The 19,729-nt window shown below is 36.5% G+C and overlaps 1 protein-coding gene across 10 annotated transcripts in view; it reads left to right on the top strand.

Annotated features, from left to right (window-relative positions):
* Positions 1-19,729, top strand: part of Kcnt2 (potassium sodium-activated channel subfamily T member 2) — a 395,059-nt gene that overhangs the window by 305,041 nt on the left and 70,289 nt on the right. For all 10 annotated transcript variants that reach the window (XR_005492244.2, XR_010056918.1, XM_017598802.3 and 7 more), the window contains one exon: positions 12,485-12,596. Coding sequence is in view for 8 of the 10 variants with exons in the window: in XM_017598802.3 (XP_017454291.1) it covers positions 12,485-12,596 (112 nt within the window). In the remaining 2 variants the exon portion in view is untranslated. The remainder of the gene's footprint in view (positions 1-12,484; positions 12,597-19,729) is intronic.

The following is a 19,729-nucleotide window of genomic DNA, read 5'->3' on the forward strand; positions in this document are numbered from 1 at the left end:
ATGTGAGGGCAGCAAGCAGAGCAGGACTCCATAATAGCATGAAGGCTGTGCCACACTAAGGCTCACCAGTGTGTGTGTGGTAACCAGCTGGCCTCATTCCATGAGTTCTAAAGCCATTTGTTATTCCATATACATGGGCCTCAGCAGCAAGTTGGGCTTAAGAAACTTTGCTATATTATGTGGCAATCGCATTTCTGTTGAATGCTGTCAAATAAAATGTCACTGTGAAGCCATGAAGTCCTCAGTCTCATGATTGCCTTGCTTCAGCCTCACAAGTAATGGAATTATAGACATGTCCCACCATATCAGGAATGACTTCATTTGATTCTGAAAAGTTCCCCCTTGTTTGTCTGTCTCTCTATCTATCTATCTGTCTGTCTATCTATCTATCTATCTTTATCTACGTACATGTGTATATATGTAATATTGTCATTAATTAATAATATACATTAATTGCATGTGGTATATCAATTAATATAAATATTTAAATTAATAAAATGTATACACATATAATTTTTGCCCCTAGAGACATAGCCATTTCTTGTTAATCATCTGGTCTTTTGGTCATAATTTGCCTCCTTTGCCAGGATGAAATCCTTTCAGAAAATAGGTGATAGATGTCGAGGAGTGTGTGATTCCCCTCCAAACCTCTTAGGACCAAATGCAAGCAAAGTTTCTAAGAGGCAGTTGGCTCTTCCACCAAGCACACCTGGCTTGCTTTCTCAGTTTCACTTTGTCTGTCTGGTAGCTGATGTCCTGGTGTCTGAAGAACTGCAACAGAACTAGAGAATTGAGGTTCTCTAAATTAGGAGCTAGACTCTGATATACTGTCAACAGAAAACATTTTTACAACATGTTTTATAAGTAGAACTTTAAAGACAATCAGCAAGAGCATATGCCTTTAAAAAGAAGTTTGAAAAATAAGTACTTGTAAGAATGCCTTAGGAGTTTTAGTAAGTTTAGTCCTCTTACATGTACCATCTTTACGATTTATTCCCCCCTCAACCACAATCATTTGTGAATTATTTAGACCTTAATGATATATGACTTTGTTAACAACCTTCTTTTTCCACTGTAGAATTATCAGCTCACTTTACTTAGAACAAATGTTTTACCATCAGAAAATCCTACCATCCATATATATAAAATATAATTATATATATATAATTATATGTTTATATAATTTTAGCCTTCTTTATCAAAAGTATATCCTCATACTTATATTCTACTTTACATTTATGTATCTTGCCCCTATTTCTTTGTTCCATATCTTTTACTTTCTTTTCTAATAATATGAGACAGAACAACATAAAAATATGAATTTATTTAAAATGACTTGAATAGAAATAATGTTTTGCAATGCCTTAAAGTTGCCAAGGAGCCCCTTGGTAGACTGTTTGGCTAACATACATGGAGCCTTGGGTTAAATATCTATCAAAACTTAGTGCTGAATATGGTGACATAAACAAGAAATCTCAGTACTGAGGAAGTAGAGGCAGGAGGATCAAAAGTTCAAGCTCACCTTTTGCCACCTAGCAATTTCAAGACTAGCCTGGACTACACCAAACCCTGTCAGTCAATCAACCACTCAATAATTAACTTGTTGGCAGATTGTTAAATTTAAATTTTCTTTTATTTAACATGTCCTAGAAACATTTTAATGGCACTTGTATTTTTTAAAGACTTTTTTATACATTTTTTGCCTCTCTTTCACTAAAGTCTGTGACTTACAGAATGCCATGCTCCAGGAAGACCTTGCCAAGATGGCAGAAGTTCCTTGGAAAGTGGCCAAATTTGCATAAGGAACAAGGTAAAAGGGAGAGAAAATACATATTGTGAGCATTGCTCTGAAGAACTGAGACAGATAGCAGACTGCATTATTTCTAAAGGAAGTAGAGGAAATCAAGACTTTTTCATGCACACTGCTCAGGAAACTTGCTATTGGTTTCAATGCAAGCTTGGCCTGAGTGTCCTTCTACATTCAATAAGAAAGAAAAGAGAAAAAGAAAGTACCTTTGTCATTGTTTTAATACCAGGAAGAAACATCATAACCGATGCAACTCTTTGCATTTTTTTTCTTTTTACTAATTCACTTTACATCCCCCTTGCCACTCCCCTTCCTGGTCACCGCTTCCCATAATATTTTCCTTTATGCCCCTTCCCTTCTCCTCTAGGCAGGTGTCCCTCATCCATAAGAATCCCCCTACCCTGGCACATCAAGTCTAGGAGGCCTAGACCCAGTCCCTGTGTTTCCTTTGGTTGGAGGTCCAGTCTCTGAGATCCCCAAGAGTCCAGGTTAGTTGACTCTGTTGGTCTTCCTATGGGGTTCTTATCCTTCCTCTTGTTCTACTATAAGAGTCCCCAATCTCCATCAAGTGTTTGGCTGTGAGTGTGTGTATGTGTCTGAGTCAGCTGCTGGGTGAAGCCTCTCAGAAAACTGCCATACTAGACTCCTGTCTGCAAACATAACAGAGTGTCATTAATTATGCCAGGGATTGATGCTTGTCCATGGGATGGGTTTCATGTTGGGCCATTATTGGTTGGCCATTCCCTCAGTCACTGTTCCATCCCCAATCCTTGCATTTCTTGTAGGCAGGATAAGTTTTGGGTCAAAAGTTTTGTGGGTGGATTGGTAGTCCCATGCACTGGGGTTCCTGTGTGGCCACAGGAGGCAGCATCCCCAAGCTTCATATTCCCAGTGCTGTGAGTCAAGTCTAAGGACCTGTATAAAAGAAAGCATTTCCTTGTGTTTTATCTTCATGGTGGAGAGCCTAGTGCTGCAGAAGTAGCTGAGAGGGTTTTATCCTGATCCATAGGCAGAAGGTAAGGAGAATCACTGTGCCTGATGTGGGCTGCATATCGCAGTAAAACCTAATTAAGCAAGGCCACAGCTACTCCAACAGGGCCATACCTCTTAATCCTCAATTAACTACTCCCTGGTGACTAAGCATGCAAATATAGAGGCTGTGTGGTGGTGGACACACATACTCATTCAAATCATCAAAAAAAAAAAAAGAAGAAGAAAGAAACAAAGACAAACCAAAAAGAAAGAAAGAAAATGGAGAAAGAAGGAGAAGAAAGCACAAGAAAAGGAAAGGAAATAGTGACACAGAGAAAGGGAGTGCGAGGAGACAGCTCAATGAATAAGAACTTATAAAGCTCTCTCAGTGGACTACAGTTTTGTTCCCAGCACCCATGTGTGACATCTCACAAAAACCTGTTACTCTACCTCTAGGACCTAACTTCCTATTTTGTCATCTCTGAGCACTCATGTGCACATAGGCACACACATACATACACACCACACATACACACAGCTGTGCGCACACACACACACACATTATTAAAAATAAATAAATACTTGTGTTTGTGTTACCTAAACTAAAATCTGAAGTTGAATCCTTAAATTGTGGTTTAGTTAGAGAGCCAGTGACCGAACAAAACAACGGCTTAATTAGCATCCTAGTAACTTGTTTTGCATGTCTTTTCCAGCTTGTAGGCTTTATTTAGTAAGGGTAGGTCAGAGGCAGTCAATCATTCCAGAACTCAGTCTTGCCCCTCTGGTGAGGTATTAAGTAACACTTCTGTCATGTCTGTGGTTCTCCTGTAATCATTCCTTTCACTGATATTCTCGGGATGTCTTATCTCAGGCACTTCTTGAAATGCTGAATGTCTGTCAGTGTTAACCTTCTACTCCTCCAGAGCCTTCCGGGCTGGTGGTAAGGGGTTGTTCACTCAGCACAAATTTTTAGTAGTGCTTACATGCTAAACTATTAATAGGTGCATATAAATTTCTTTCTGCAATGTGACACGTGGGTCTTTGGAATACAGAATCTAAAATCAATCATTTCCCTCCATCTGTTCCCTCCATCTATCCTGATCAGATTGATCAGTGGTCCCAAAATTGTCCAGTGATGACAGGAACACAAGAAGCTTCCAGTGTTTATGTGTTTATGTCACATTCTTTAACAAGAATAACCTACTTAATGAATTGTTTTTTTGTTTTTTGTTTTTTTTTTTTCAGCAATGTGAACTGAACTCAGACCCTATCTGCAATCCCACATTGTTACTTTATTATGTGTTTGTGTGGGAAGTTTTTGTTTGTTTGTTTTTATTTTGTTTTTGTTTTTTTAGACAAGTCCTCTCCGAATATCAAACTGAAGATCCCTCTGTATCTAGTTTTCCCATCTCCAATTTTATTTCTTAGATTATAGGCATACTCCATGCCCAAATCCTAGGCAAGTGTTTATTTGACAACTTATTATAGCCTTGGTTTGTTCAGTCTCTCATGGTGGATTTGCCTACATAGACTCTTAACCTAATGAATACTCTTAATATCCATAAAAAAATCATAGTTTTCATCTTGAGGGAGGGAAGGAGAAGACAGATTTAAGCTAAACACAAATATGACTAACCATGCCCCAGACACTTAGGTTCAGGTTGTCCCAAATAACACGTTCTAGGATGGAAACATTTTCTGAAGTTTTTATAGTTACCGAATAAAAAGAAAAGTAAAAAATAATCAAAGCATTTTTCAAATTCATCACTGGAAGTGTCTGGTAGATGGCATACAGCAAAAAAGATGTCTCTGCTGTAGGTCTTAGATGCTTCTGATAGTATTTTTAACTTTTAGATTGGTGGAAGCTAGTGGTGTGTTAGATTTCAAAAGGAGAATATAAAACCATTATAAGTTATAAGAATATTAGGTCGGATAGAGGTGAGCAATAAAAGGCGAAAGGTACTAAAGTTAGCTGATGTCACTTGGCTGTAGATCCTAACACTCCAGCTTTCCACATCTTTGAGGTGCTAATCAGTCACAGTCTGTACCAGAATACCAGACTTTGAGCTGTCTGTCACCCAACACCAAGAGGCAGAGGCAGGAGATGAATCTTTCAGCTGGTCTTTATTCACAGATATCTAACAATCTAGCAAAAGGATCTACATCCTGAAAGAACAGCCTTCTCTTGCCTTTTTCTTTAAAAGCTAGCATACTTTTACATAGGGTATCTCAGCAGTATTATAAAATCCTTCCAAAGCTTAGTACAAATTCTCCATCAACTGGTCAACTTATCTTTAAGAGTCATCTCTTATTGCCTCTTGTATTCTCTCTTACCATCACTCTCTGTGTAGTGGGATTTATTGATGCCCACAGCCACTGAGTGTCAGTATTCTACTCAAAGTGTCAGCTCAACTATATTTAAATTAAAGTTGAATGCGTCACAATACCTTTAGCAGTATATGTGGGCTGAGCTACTTAAAACATACAAATTCAGATTTATTTTAATAATGTGAAGTACTTATGTTCTCATGTAATAAACAGAGTAGGTACTTGATGCTGTTTTGTGATTTGTGTATTTGTGTATTTGTGTCTTTGGGTTAGACTTCAGGCCATCATCGTCTTTATAGCATGAAACTCTCTGGAAAACCACTACCCAGAAACTGAAGAGTCCCTAGAGGAAGTCGGGGAGATATAGAGTAATTCTGTTCCTTTACCAAGAAATCAGATTTCTAGATGCTAAGCTGTTGATTTACTCCTCCCCAGAGACCATCTCTGAATAACAAAAACAAGAGAGAAGGCCTCTGCTCCACATCTTAATAGAAACACTAACACAATTCTTGCCAGACAAAGAAGTACCAGAAAAATGTCGATATGAGTTTGAAATGTAAGGAAAAGTAACCCCTGTCTTTGAAGTTTTGGGTCTAGAAATATGTCTCAGTGCACAAAGCTCTTGCTTTATGCACATGAGATCCTGAGTTCATAATCCTCATAAAAAGTCACCTTAGAAGCTTGCATGTGCAGTCTATGAGCTTGAGGGACAGAGAAGTGAGATCCTTAGGGCTCATCAGTTGACTGGTGTAGATATAGCAATGAGGTCTAGTCTCTTTATAGACACCGTCTATAAGGTAAACATCAATGAATAGGACACCTGAAAATACTATCTGGTCTACATACACATGTGCATGTGTACCTGTATATACAGGTATACATGACACATTATACACATACATATACACACACACTACATATCTTTTATAAAATATTTGATATTCTAATAGTATTGAGAAATATGTTTTTACCTAAGCTAAATTTAAGCAAGTACATCAAAATCGAGTTCAAAATAACTAGATTGTGCTATTGCTGTCATCCTTTGGGGGTGTTTGGCATCTGAACAGACTCACCCTTTGTTCTTGAGAAAGAAAGCAGCATTGAGAGGGTCTAGTGTTTGTTTAAACAACATCTGGTAAAAGGCCAGGTATCAGGTGAAAAGGAACGAAAACATTTTCCTTAGGAGTTGAGAAATAAGTTTCTCTACGTGAAACACAAAAAAGGGTTACAGCTCATTAATTATGCATTTAGATTGGTGCTTTAGTTCAATGGTAAAAATCCAGAAGTAATTTTCTTCAAAACTTCATTTGTGTTAATTTTGCTTCAGTATGAAGTGTTGTTGATTTTGTTTACTAAAATTTAGCTGACAGAACTTGTAAAATAATGAGCACTGTGAACATGCAAACAACTCGGGGATCTCTCATCTTTTTCAAATAGACCAAACCTTCCATTAGCAGGAACAGGGCACGGTGACCTCTACAGTCAAATGTGCTTGATGTCTGAACAGACTCAACCTTTGTTCCTGAGAAGGAGTAACGGAGCATGCCCAGCTTAAGGATTTATCAGACATCTAGGAAAAGTTGAGAATATACAAGGTGTTACCATTATAGTGATTAGGAACAATAACATAGACATTGCTGGATGAGTTTGTATCCTAATTAATTGTACCTTAACTGTAGTGAGTTAAGAAATTGTTAAGCAATTTAACAGTTATCTATAGTATTTATGCTTCACAATTATTAAAAACAATACAACACTGTCAAGATGGGGAAAGGTGTCTTGGAGTTTAATGGAGCTTTTTTTTTTTTTCCTTTTCCGTTGAATATAACTTGTGGACTATGGTGTCAAAATGTCAGTGCTCACCAAAGCCACTAATATTGGTGGTGTCCAGGTCCTTTGTCTCCTAAACTGGAAGCATGAATTTCATAAGAGGCTGCATCTTAGAAAGCAGCTCTAGTATGAAAGAAAACTTAAAGGGAGATTTCCTAGTAGAGAGAAAGCAAGCAGAACACATATTGGGTCAGAGAGCAAATGTGGTGGTCCTGATAATCTTTGTCTAGGGTTTAATAAGAATTACTGGTTAGAGAAGTGGAGACATGAGCTGGTCAGGCCAGTTGTCCCAACCACAGACAACAATGGGGCAGGCAGTTGCCTCTTAAGGGCTGGACGGGTGTTTCAGCACATGTTCAAGAGCTCATAAAGTATTTAATTACACCCACTAGGTAGGTATGCTCAGTAGAATCTTGGATTAAAGGAGAAGGAAGGTAAAGATAGGGAACCAGGACATAACCCAGTTTCCCTAGCTAGGACCAAAATATCTCCAAAATCAGTGCTATCCCTAACTTCTGGCTAAGACAAAACAGCCTGTTTTTCAGGCATTGAACCAGAACCCCCACAGCTTCTTGTATTTTTTCTTCCCACTAATCTCAATAGACCTCACTAGGAAGGACATCTGCTTTAGTCTTATGTGTGCAGGAATTCCTCTTTAATTCATAATTTGCCACGAATGAGTGGAAACTCAGTGTGCAGTGGTGAGTGGGACACTTGAGAGGGACCTTTGCCTACCAGACAGAGCTTGGGGCACTGAAAGTATAAAAGACTCAAGGGAATGGAGCAGAGTAAGGAGGGCCATTGTGCCACGATATGGTAATGCCCTGCACAATGCCCCATAGTCCTGGCTTTGCAGATGACAGTATGTTAACAAGTGGATCTGTTAAGAAGGGCAGAGAGTAATAGTTAAGTACAACATGGAGAACGTTTGTGGAGAAAAAAGAATGTGGCAGATTAGACCAATAAAGATACTTTGTGTTGTTTGGACTCTAACAGCATGAAGATGTAAAGTGGAAAAAGAATTCGGGAGTATTAGCTAGATTCTGACACCTACAGAAATACCATTGTAAACATGTGTTCTTCTCGGATTCAGTTTCTTCAGTAAAGTGGCATTGCAAGAGATTCCTAAGGGCCATTTTCCCACCATGCAGGAGGAGTTAATGCACCTAGGTCTCTTGCTATGTAATCAAAGTTGGAAAATCCCAACAACCAAACAACAAATTGCCAAGCATGAAAATGGGATCGTTTTATTTTATTTAAATAATATTGCATAAAATGTATAAAAATAAAGTAATAAGAAAGGATGAAATAAAATGAGTTATACTATTTATTAATTGCCATATTGTTTTACTGTATGGTTGGTGTCTGGGGAAAAGAAGTTTATTATATAATGTTATTTCTAAACTGATTAGCTTCCACAATGTGTTTAGCAAACATTAAGGCTGAGAAATAGATGTTAGGTATCAGCAATTATAAGAAACATAATTAGATATATTAGTAAATGAATACACAAGTACTATAATTGGATACAAATGTTGTTATAGATATAAAGGGCCCTATAATACTTTATTTCATAAGTATTACTTTTAAATTTTCACTAGGTGGCAGGCTTAGCTAATGCATTATTACTTAGTTTAAAATAATATGAGTTCATTTATGTATAAGGCACATACAACTTGTAAAAAATTTCAAGCATAAAAACAACTCAAATACAGTAAGGTCGTGCAATTTTAATTATTGTCCACCGAATTTTAGCATTTAACTCTAATATGCATATATTTCTATTAGAGCTAATATGTTAGAGAAAGAAGCCATTTACAAATACATAAAATTCATACTTCATTGGAAAACAAAAATTCTCTAAAAGGTGAAATATATTTCTATTATTTGGAAGGTGTATTTTCCTCAGAAGTTATTCATGCAGTAGTATCTGGATGTTTCTCACATAAGAACAGTTTATCACCATTTTACCTGATATGCATAGGCTGATAATCATCCAGCTGTACTGTCTCCATAGTTAGTTTGCACAAGGTTAAATCATGAGTATTTCACTTTTATGCCTCTTTGTATATCCAAAGACAAGAGATTTCCTATAATAGACATTTGTCAAGTCTTTGCTAAATTAAATATTAGACATCAGCCCTCTCTTTCAAGCCCAAAGCAAAAGCCTAGAACTCTGTCTGCTAAGTGAGTGGTAGACTTAATATTTCTAAAATAGAGTTGTTAATATGTGAAACAACAGCATATTGATAGATACTCCTAATAATATATATTTTATCTTTGATCATCCTGTTTCCTTTTTCACATGCCCACTCTTTATTATAGTGATAAGAAGAGGCATTTTTAATCTGACTTTTGGAGTATTAGCTAGATCTGAGACCTATTGAAATAGAGTAAACATGTTTTGTTTTTCTGCGTTTCAATTTCTTCAGTAAAGTGCCCCAATATTGTAAGAGATTGCGGGGTGTGGGGAGGGCAGTTTCCCAATTACAGTTTTAAGAGATAATACAACTAGTTCTCTTGATTTGCAGTAGAAGTTGGAAACTCCTAACAGCCCGGCATCAAATACCAATCAAGAGTAGATTTGCTAAATACCAATAGTAGAGTTGCTAAATCTACCAAAAGCAGCCAGAACCACAAAGATGGTTACAAGACTAGTTCTATAGTTCTGAGCTCATGCAATGCTTTGGCACAGACCAGTGCAAATCTGTGGACATTGAAAAGACATCAGACTAAGCCTTATAATCTTTCAAACTGGATGTACAGACAGAAACAGCAAAGAAGTACTTCAAATATAGAGCACTGCATTTAGTGTCGAAAGAAGTCACAAGAATTTGTGTTAACTGAGTCACTATAATGGCATTACTTATTCAATTAAGTAATGATCTCAAATTACTTCACATTGCTTATGACATCCCATATGTTATATATATTTAGTGATACTATTTTATTCATTAAGTTGATGATTTTGAAATTCAAAAGATGATCTGAGTTGAGGTAGTTGGCTAGTTCAAAAATCATCTGACTTTTTCTTTCCCTTGAGAGTCCTCTTGTAATTTTTTAAAGTGCCTTTGCAGTAATGGGGTTTAGATGACAAACTACCATTTGTGACTTGAAATGAAAATACAAAGATGCTGAAACTATCCCAAAATTGTTTATCATACAGTCATTATAAAATCGCTATAAACTGAAGATCAGAACCCTTGTCTACTACCAACCCATCATCCTACCTACATGAAAAAACTTCAGAAAATATGTAATAAAAGATGTGTTACTTAAGGAAGTATAATGAATCATAACAAGATAACAGTAGTAGGTCCTGGAAGGAACATCTAGACTTCCAGATATTGTTATTTCATCAACGTAACTCTCCTGCAGTATAGGGCAATAGATAGTGTGAAAATCCAATGCCAGGGGCCTTAGGGGAGGATTTTCACTTCAAACGACTTAAGGCTTCACATCTTAACAGGATTCTAGAGGAGGTATAAAAAATAGCTTTGACTTCCAGCATGTAAAGGTTGAGGAGAAAAGTAAACAAGAAAGCAACTGCATCTTAGGCAGAAAGACTAAGGAAAGAAAAAGGCTGACAGAGCACTAAGGCCTCTGTAAGACATAGCAGCAGTTTGGCTCAGCAGACTAGGGTCCGCCATGTAGTCAGTCTTTCTCCCTTCCTCCCTCCCTCTGTCCCTCTTCTTCTCCCTCCCTTCTTCTCTCCTTTCCTTCCTTCCTCCCTCTTGTTCCTCTCTCCCTCTCTTCTTTTCCCCTGCACACACACTAACAACAACAACAACAGCAGCAGCAGCAGCAGCAGCAGCAACAACAACAACAACAACAACAACAACAACAATAATAATAATAATAATAAATACAAATGTTAAAATTCTTCCTATCTGTTGTCTGCTGTTTGGCTATTATGTTTCACAAACCATCCATAATCTTCGGAATGCCCTTTCTTATATAACATTCTAAACAGTAGCATGTTATGCGAACGAAATTACTGTTATTTTAATGTTAAAATATAATCAGGCCTTGTTTACTGGTACTATTTACTTTACCCCTTATTACATGTTACTTAGGCAAAGAAATATGACTTGTCATCAAAACCGAGATAAAGGTATCATATGCCCTAGATTATAAAGCATGAATGACATCAAGGTTTTAGACCCTCTTGGGTAAAGAAGAGGATGTACAGGCTTCCCATGGAACTATGAAGGAGACTGTTTTGAAGAATAGTTTCAAGTATTCATAGGAATGGTCAAGACAGCCCATGGAAAGAGACCTGAGAAAGAGTCGTCATCAATAGTTGTCACATGCTGGGTACAAGGCCCCATAGGCTGCTCAAGTATTAGCATTTCCACCATTGCCTGACAGGTAGGAGTCATTTCAGCAACTTTCCATCAGAATCAGGAAATATTAGGCCCCAGGAGATGTGGAAACCAACCTCAGCATTGTGGCTCAGGGATAGTGCTTCTCCTTTCAAACAAATGCATGCTTTTGTAAAGTGCTGTCAAGTAATCAGATGCAGAAGCAGCAGCACCCTAAGCACTGGAGTTACTATGAAATGAGAGAGCAGCAGAAGTTTGATTTGGTTTTGAGAGTTCAAAGAGATGTATTATATCTCGAGGTTTTTGTAATTGCTAATCATTGAATTTAGGGATGAGTTCAAGCTACTAGTAGGCATTTAAGTGGTCTAGCTTAGGTAAACATAAAAGATATTGGTTTTGGGGGGAAGGCATATTACTATAGAAAAGGACTACATAACTACTGAAGTATCCCAAAATATTAGAATCAGAAAAGCTACATGTGATATATGAAGATTAGATTAGACCAGAGCAGCGACAGAGCATATATACAGTCATTTACTGTAACAACAGGATGTATTTCTCCGTGATGGTGAACAATCAAGTGAGTGTTTGTGGACTTGTGAAAATTTTAGAGTATAAAAAAAAGACATCAGAAAAGAAAGTAATACAAAAAAAATCTTAGCTTATTTGAACATCATTATTAGTGCTTTAACCTTGGCTTCAATTCATTGGTAAAATTTACCTGAATTATAGTATTTTCTTATTTCAGAAGCACATTGTACCAGGATTTGACCTTTAGAAAAAATGTATTATTATTCTAGGCAGCCATAGCTTTAGAGAGCTCACAGAATGGACAACAAAAGCATCAAGTGAATTTTTTAACAATCCGAATATCTGTATATTTCACTTTAATATCATCCACAAAGTAATCTTAATAACTTCTTAAATCAACTTTATGAGTTCCTCTTCCATGTTGTTTCATAATTATGGAGATAAAATGTCTAATAAAAGGAAAATTGCTAAATTTATTTTTTCCTCACAGTACTAACATGTTGGTTAAAATATTGGGAAAAGTAGTGTTTCATTTTTCTTGTATTTTACAGATCATTTATGTGACAGTGCCTGCTGTTATAATTAGATATAGTTTTATACCTAAGGCTAACAATCACTCATTCATAAATATGTTATTATAGAGACATGCCATATTGGATTATTAGTGTGATGTGATTTTTCTTTAATTTAGGTTGTTTTCGAGTCTCAGTATTATCACTGAGCTTACTCATCCAGCAAATATGAGATTCATGCAATTCAGAGCCAAGGACTGTTACTCTCTTGCACTTTCAAAACTGGAAAAGGTAAGAAAGTTTGACTATTTTGGTTCAAAGAATTGGATGATACACCTTAAAAGGCTTTGGTGATTTCTTGTTACAGTTATGTAACTGGAACACCCTGAGGTAAAAGCAAGGTTTCTTGCTGACCTAGATGAAGAGGATACCACAGTCAAGCTGTGGCAAGGCATCTGTGCATGAAAACCAAGAGCAAAACACACTAAGGAATGGAAATTTTGTCTAATAAGAGTGTTTTAATGAGGCTACCTGATTAGGACCACTTGATGAGAATGCTAAATGGATGATCAATGATTTTACCAAGTCATATTCTATAGATGTTATGCTTTGGTTTTCCTTCTCAGGGACCAAGCTGTGTATGGTGTTCATGGCTTCTCTAATTTTGGGCAATGTCAGACTGCTAGATATCTTCCCAAGAGGGGAGGTTTATGACTCAGTAATTCACATAGACTGTAAATGTATACTTGGGGGGGGGGAGAGTGGTTAAATAATGCCTAATCATCAGATGCTTCATGGTTCTCCAAATGTCAGGGTCAAAGGTCAGTGTTTCAGCTCATTCTTATATGTGATGAGCTGCCTCATGTGTGCTCATCTCATATTTATATGTGATTGTGCAGCTTTATAGCACAATAGCCACACTAACAACAATAACTGGAATTCTTATCATCAGACTTGGTAATGCAAATACATATGCAAGAGTTTGCTTATGTGTTGTTTTGGGCAAGTCCAAGGCCAGTTGAACAGAATCAGATACAATATCTGGCCTCGGTGATGAATTTCACAGTTTTGACAGACACTGCCTGAACTTCTTGAAGATAGGTGGTGCCAAATGGGTTTTGGTTCTCTCTGTATATTTCCATCTCCATAGCCAACTCATATACTACATTAGTCTACTCTTACTATATTTAGGTTCCAGGAAATCATTAGTATTCTCTGCTTACTGGTATGGACAGTAAGCTTGATATGGTTTAAATAACTGTCAAGATTATACAGCTCTCCTGTCAATGTTGTAGGGGAAACAGCCATGGATGCTCAGAACCAACAACTTCCAGGATGCCACAACACTTCAATACATTGAAGGTCTTTTAGTGAGGGCTAAGTTGGCCTGGTTTCCATAAGCAAATCCAGTCGTTAGGAACCTGGGTAGACTGGGGATGACATGTATTTCAGCATTGTCTTTAGATGTGAGGTGAGACGGCGTAGTAATGAAGAAGCCAGACTCTAGGGTTGTGCTGGTCCAACTTTCCACTACTTCTCAGTAACAGATCTTGGATTAGTTATTTCCTTTTAACCTTGACATTCTTATCTGGTAAGTGGTGCTAAAAATAAGCAATGTAAAGGTATGGCGCTTAATAAAGGTAAAACAGCCCATCATTTTATTTTTTTATCCTTATTAACTTGAGTATTTCTTATTTACATTTCAATTGTTATTCCTCTTCCTGGTCTCCGGGCAAACATCCCCCTCCTCCCTCCCCTTCCTTATCGGTGTTCCCCTCCCCACCCTCCCCCCATTGCCGCCCTCCCCCCAACAGTCTAGTTCACTGGGGGTTCAGTCTTAGCAGGACCCAGGGCTTCCCCTTCCACTGGTGCTCTTACTAGGATATTCATTGCTACCTATGAGGTCAGAGTCCAGGGTCAGTCCATGTATAGTCTTTAGGTAGTGGCTTAGTCCCTGGAAGCTCTGGTTGCTTGGCATTGTTGTACATATGGGGTCTCGAGCCCCTTCAAGCTCTTCCAGTTCTTTCTCTGATTCCTTCAACGGGGGTCCTATTCTCAGTTCAGTGGTTTGCTGCTGGCATTCGCCTCTGTATTTTATTAAAACATATTTTTAGTTATAGTAAAGGAATAAATGATATTTGTTCATATTGTCACAAATAAGTACCCCAGTATCTGTAATTACTTATTTGTATAAACCCTGATATAGAAATGTCACAATTGCAGGTGATATTTTCAGCAAAATGAATGTCTGAATTAGTTTAATTAAATATTTCTTACACTAAATATAAAAAGGCAAAATGGAGATTCATTTTATCTTTGAGCAGTTAATTAAAAATTAAATCTATTGACAAATTAGAAATCCTTTCTAACATTATAGAAAACTTTACTTGGATATGGTATAGAATAAAAAGTATGACATATTATGTTATATACTAAAAAGCTTATAAATATATCAGTAATTTATGTGTAACATTTAAGTAACCAATGACATTTTATGTTATGTACTAAGAAGCTTATAACTATATGAGTAATTCATATATAACACTTAAGTAACCAATAACATACCTTTTGAATATATAACAGCCAATTATCTATCAGTGTTCATTATAGGAAAAATAAAATCTGTATATCGTTGCAATAAGTAAGAAATTAAGTTACTTAGCAAAGGTCTTGCTGGACACTCATGAAAATCCATTCTATGGAATTCTATTTGGTTAAAAAGATTTATTTTGAGATTTATTGTCCAGGAAAGAGGACAGTACTGGAAAACTTGTTAGGATACTGAAGTTAGAGAAAGTGGAAAACCTGCTTGTTGACTGGATTACAGAAAGCAGGAGTACAGGGGTCTTTGCAGTCCTAGAGGGTTTCTCTGGGAAAGTAACACTTTCTATGTGTTAGGTGTTGCACCTGTGATGATACAGGCAGGGAAAATTGGTGCTCCTTCTTGGGGTTCTTAATCTTATTTATAAAAACTTAAAATGGATTCCAATGGAAGTTCAGGGCAATTTTATTGATGTTTAAAAGAAAAACCACTCCAGGGCAGTCAAGTAGAGAAGAAGAATACATTGCTATGCTTGATCATTGAGCAACTCTCTGTCTCTAGGGATGAATGGACACCTTCAGATGATCTGGGTCTAGAAAGAAACCTATGAAATGAGTCTTTTAAAAAATATGTAAATATTTGTCTTATGTAGTAGTAGCAATAGTAGTAGTAGTCTTGGTCATCATCGTTTGTGTGTGTGTGTGTGTGTGTGTGTGTGTGTGTGTGTGTGTATACATGTAGGCATGTATTGATACCTGTGTGCCACACTCCACCTCTGCAGCACAGAAGGAAATATTCCCTGTCATGTATCCCTTCCCAGGGTGGGTTCCAAGAATTTAACTGTGTTGTCAAGATTCTCTAGCAAATACTTTTACCCACTAAGCCATTGTGCCAACCCTGGACCACAGATGGCATTCTCCAAAAAATACACTGGATGAGTTGTGGGGATTTCTTAAGTGGACAGTCCAACAGAGGGCCAGAGAGGCCTCCCTGGTTCTGATGCTTTATCAAATGCAAAGGTGACAAGTGCATGTCTTGTGCTCCTCTCATCACAACAACGTATCATCACAATAAGAGCTTCAGGTTCAAAATGGAAAATAGCTGCAAGCAGTATCACTGGACTGCAGCAAATTCCCAATTGTCCTCTTTGAAGATGTGTCACCAAAAATGATCCCTGGTCATATAATACAGTTGCTAAGCCCTGTCTTCTCTTTCCTGAAGCTCAGTTCAAGTTTCCTACTAAATTAGCTTATTCATATCAGTTCAGTCAATTCAAAGAATTTTCACTATAGATTACTTATTAAAACTTAATAAATTCATGCATTTGTTTCTGATTGATTTCATAGCTAGACCTAGTCTCATAATTCCTTCCTGAATGTAGATTTTGTGTCATTTTATACTTGTCTCTTTAATTCACATTTTTCTCTAGTGTTCACAGGAGATGATTTGAGATTATTAAGATAGTAACTTGGAGTCAGGCTTTGATGTTTAACTCCCTCTTCCCATTTCTCCATTCATCCATCTTCTATTTTGTCAACATCAGAAGGAAACTACAATAAATATATAACACTATTCCTGAAGTCAGTTGTAAGCAATTTGAATCTTCCATAAACCAGGATTGGGATGGGAATGCACTTTCCCCATTCATAAGCCATTGGTTTAGTCAACCACGTAGTGATGTCTAATGAGAGTTTGAGAAATGTGGTCCACACATATCTAGAAAAACTGGCCAATAGTAAACTGAACAGTCAGTATGCTTCTGTCATACACAGCATGTCTCCCAAATAGATATTTTCTTCAAATTTAAACATCTTGCTAAAATATATCATTATTAATTTGCATTTTCAATTCATTTGGCTCTCGCTTCATTGTTTTTGCTCGCTGAATAATCAAATTATCTTTCTTATACATTTTTTGTATAAAATATTTCACAATTCTCTTAATGATGGTACACAGCAAACATCACAACAGAAAAGAGTATGAGAGGTAGGCAGAAACGGAGTAGCTGAAGGGAAGTAAAGAAACAGGACAGGAAGTTAGAAGTACTTTCCTTCACAGTATATATCTTTTATGTCACAGACAGATAACACAGACACACCCACACACACACACACACACACCATACACAGAAACACATACCATACAGATACACAAACACCAAACAAACACACACTTATACATGCCATTCATTCATGTGATGTATGAACAGTTTTCTTTGCAACTGCTTCCTTTAACTTTGCTTATAAACGTAACTGCTCACCAATGATAACATAGCAGACTTTATCATTTTAATTATGCAATGATGTGAGATGCTAAACGTTAGCTCTGGATTGATGGGAATAATATGTAATAATGTAAAAGATTAACTACTACATGAACAGACTTCATGGATAAATACAACAGACAATAATCTCCCGATACAAGACGAAACAGCAGAGAATTGATACCATAATAGAAAGAGTCATATCCAATATCTGTAGTTAGTAGGGAGCCAAAGAAGGCAGGAGAGGATTTACTAATAATTAGGGATATATTGTGTAGGAGCATTAGAAAAGATGTTAAATTTTTTTCATTTGTTCATTATGTAAAAGAAATGAGGAATAATTTTGTACATCATCTTAAATCAGACCTAAATTAAATTAAATTAAATTGAGTTAAAGGGAATGAATATTGATTGGATAACACAAAATGCCTTGCCAAATATTGACAGTATTAAAATTAAACAAAACACTTGGAAATTATAATATGATGGGTAACACAGATGTATAAAAATCATTAAAAATATTATTTTACTTTGCATTTTTCTGTATGGACAACTAAATTGAATATTTTTCATTAAAAATTCAGGAACTATAATTGCTAATTTGAATTGTGGTAACAAATGCCAATACTGTGTTAGATTCTTTAGTAAAGATTCATGTAGTTCTTACAAATTCTATTTATTCTGTCATTCAATTTTTCAAATGAATTTGAAGAAAATGCAATGTTGTATTTCTCTACAAAGGTTGATAAATAACATATCAATAATAAATCTAATATGGTAAGTAGGATTTAAAGCAACAGATTTTGTATCTTCATACTGGGCGATGAGCAGCCCTAAGGATTGATTTGCAATGAACATAGAATGGATACTTACCCTTGTATATTCCTCAGAGTTGCCATGTTTTTAATTGTCTTGAAGATGAATACATATGTCCACACTCTAAAGCACATCATTTAAGAGATGCTGTGTAGGTAAATGATAAGAAAAGCTACTAGAGGTAGGGACTCTGTTATCAAATGTCAGAGAGGAAATGAAGGCATGTAAAAAAATGTATTTCAGAGAGAGGACAGGAGCCAATAATTTGTTCCAATGATTCTTGATTTATTTTGCCTCCCACGCTGTTCTATTACATCCAAAAAAATGTCATCTCTTTCCATATGGTATTGGATTGCCACATAGCAAACAAATTTTTTTGCCAGAATTAAATCTCATATTCCCAGAAAGGCATTTATGTGAGATTACAAATCTAGTCAAAAGATAGGTATGAAAAAGTGCATTAAATCAACTTAAATCTTTTAGCAATGATTTAAGTATCAAAAATCCTCTGCAGTGCTTTAGATAAATGCTTATCAAGAAAGTAGATCTCCAATAAATCTTGACTTGGATACAAAATTCTGTTTGGAAAGAAACTTTCCTGCTTAGTGTGAGATAGAACGGAAAGCCTTTGGTGGATAGGTAAGTACTCTACTTACGAGCTGTATGCTCATGGTTATCAGGATATTTTTTGTTTCTTGAATGTTTTAATGAGAAAAGAACTAGGTCACTTATCCCCTTTACTTCTTCTCTCTGTCCCTTTTCATGTTTCCCTCTGTGCCCCTCCTACTCTGAAACTGACTGTCCTTTTTAGTTTAATAATTACTGTTACATAAATACATATACATATATGCATAGTATGCAGAAATACAGAGGCCAGTTTTGTTTTTGTTTTTGTTTTTTTTTTGTTGTTGTTGTTGTTGTTAATTATATGGCGTCAAGTTGACCACTCTGTATTTGCTAAAAAGAAAGGATAATTCTTCCTCTTTTACTAATTGTTAGTTAACTGTAGCTCTTTGTCTAGGGGTGGAGTCCCATAAAGTGTTCATCCTTCCACAATTGCATATCTATTGAAATTGGCATTGTTCTGGTCTTGTTTAGACTACTATTTCTAAAAGAGACAGTTTCACGGCAGACTTTCTGGTGTTCTGACTCTTAGAATCATTCCTCCAGTGCTTTTGTGATGTTTCCAGAACCATAGATATGAGATCTGTGGTGTGGGTATATCTGTTGACATTGGTATTAGCAGGACCATTGATCTCTACACTGTGACTTATTCTGATGTTCTCCATTTTCTGTAAAGAAGCTTCTTTGATGTGGGGTGGTTGTTGCATTTATCAAAGGAGACTTTCAATAAAAGCAGGATTGAAGTTCAGAGATCTGGAGTTAGGCCAAGGAAAGTTGGTTCATAGCCCTAGTTCCACTTTTAAGAGGGTTACAATGCCTGCATGTGCTACAATCAATAGTAGAAATAACTAGTATGACTTATAAAATACTGTAGAGGAATTTTCTTCTAGCAACATGGTTGCTCTGGCAAGGGTTCACATCCCTAGACTATTTATTTAGGTCTATATGATCCAGTTGGAATACAGACATGTTCTAAATTACAGAATGAACTGGCTAAATATAAACCATTAATACTTACCTTTAATCCCTAACAATGAAGTTTAGTTTATAGAAGGAACCAAACATGTTTTAAAGTAACCTCTAATTAAGGGGCAAAGTGATGAACCAGAGAAAGATTTGACAGCATGAGTCAGAGACATGATATCCCCAACTCACATGAGAACAGAAAAGAATGAAAGG

This window comes from Rattus norvegicus, chromosome 13 (genome assembly GCF_036323735.1).
Source record: "Rattus norvegicus strain BN/NHsdMcwi chromosome 13, GRCr8, whole genome shotgun sequence".
In the NCBI taxonomy this organism is placed as follows: Eukaryota; Metazoa; Chordata; class Mammalia; order Rodentia; family Muridae; genus Rattus; species Rattus norvegicus.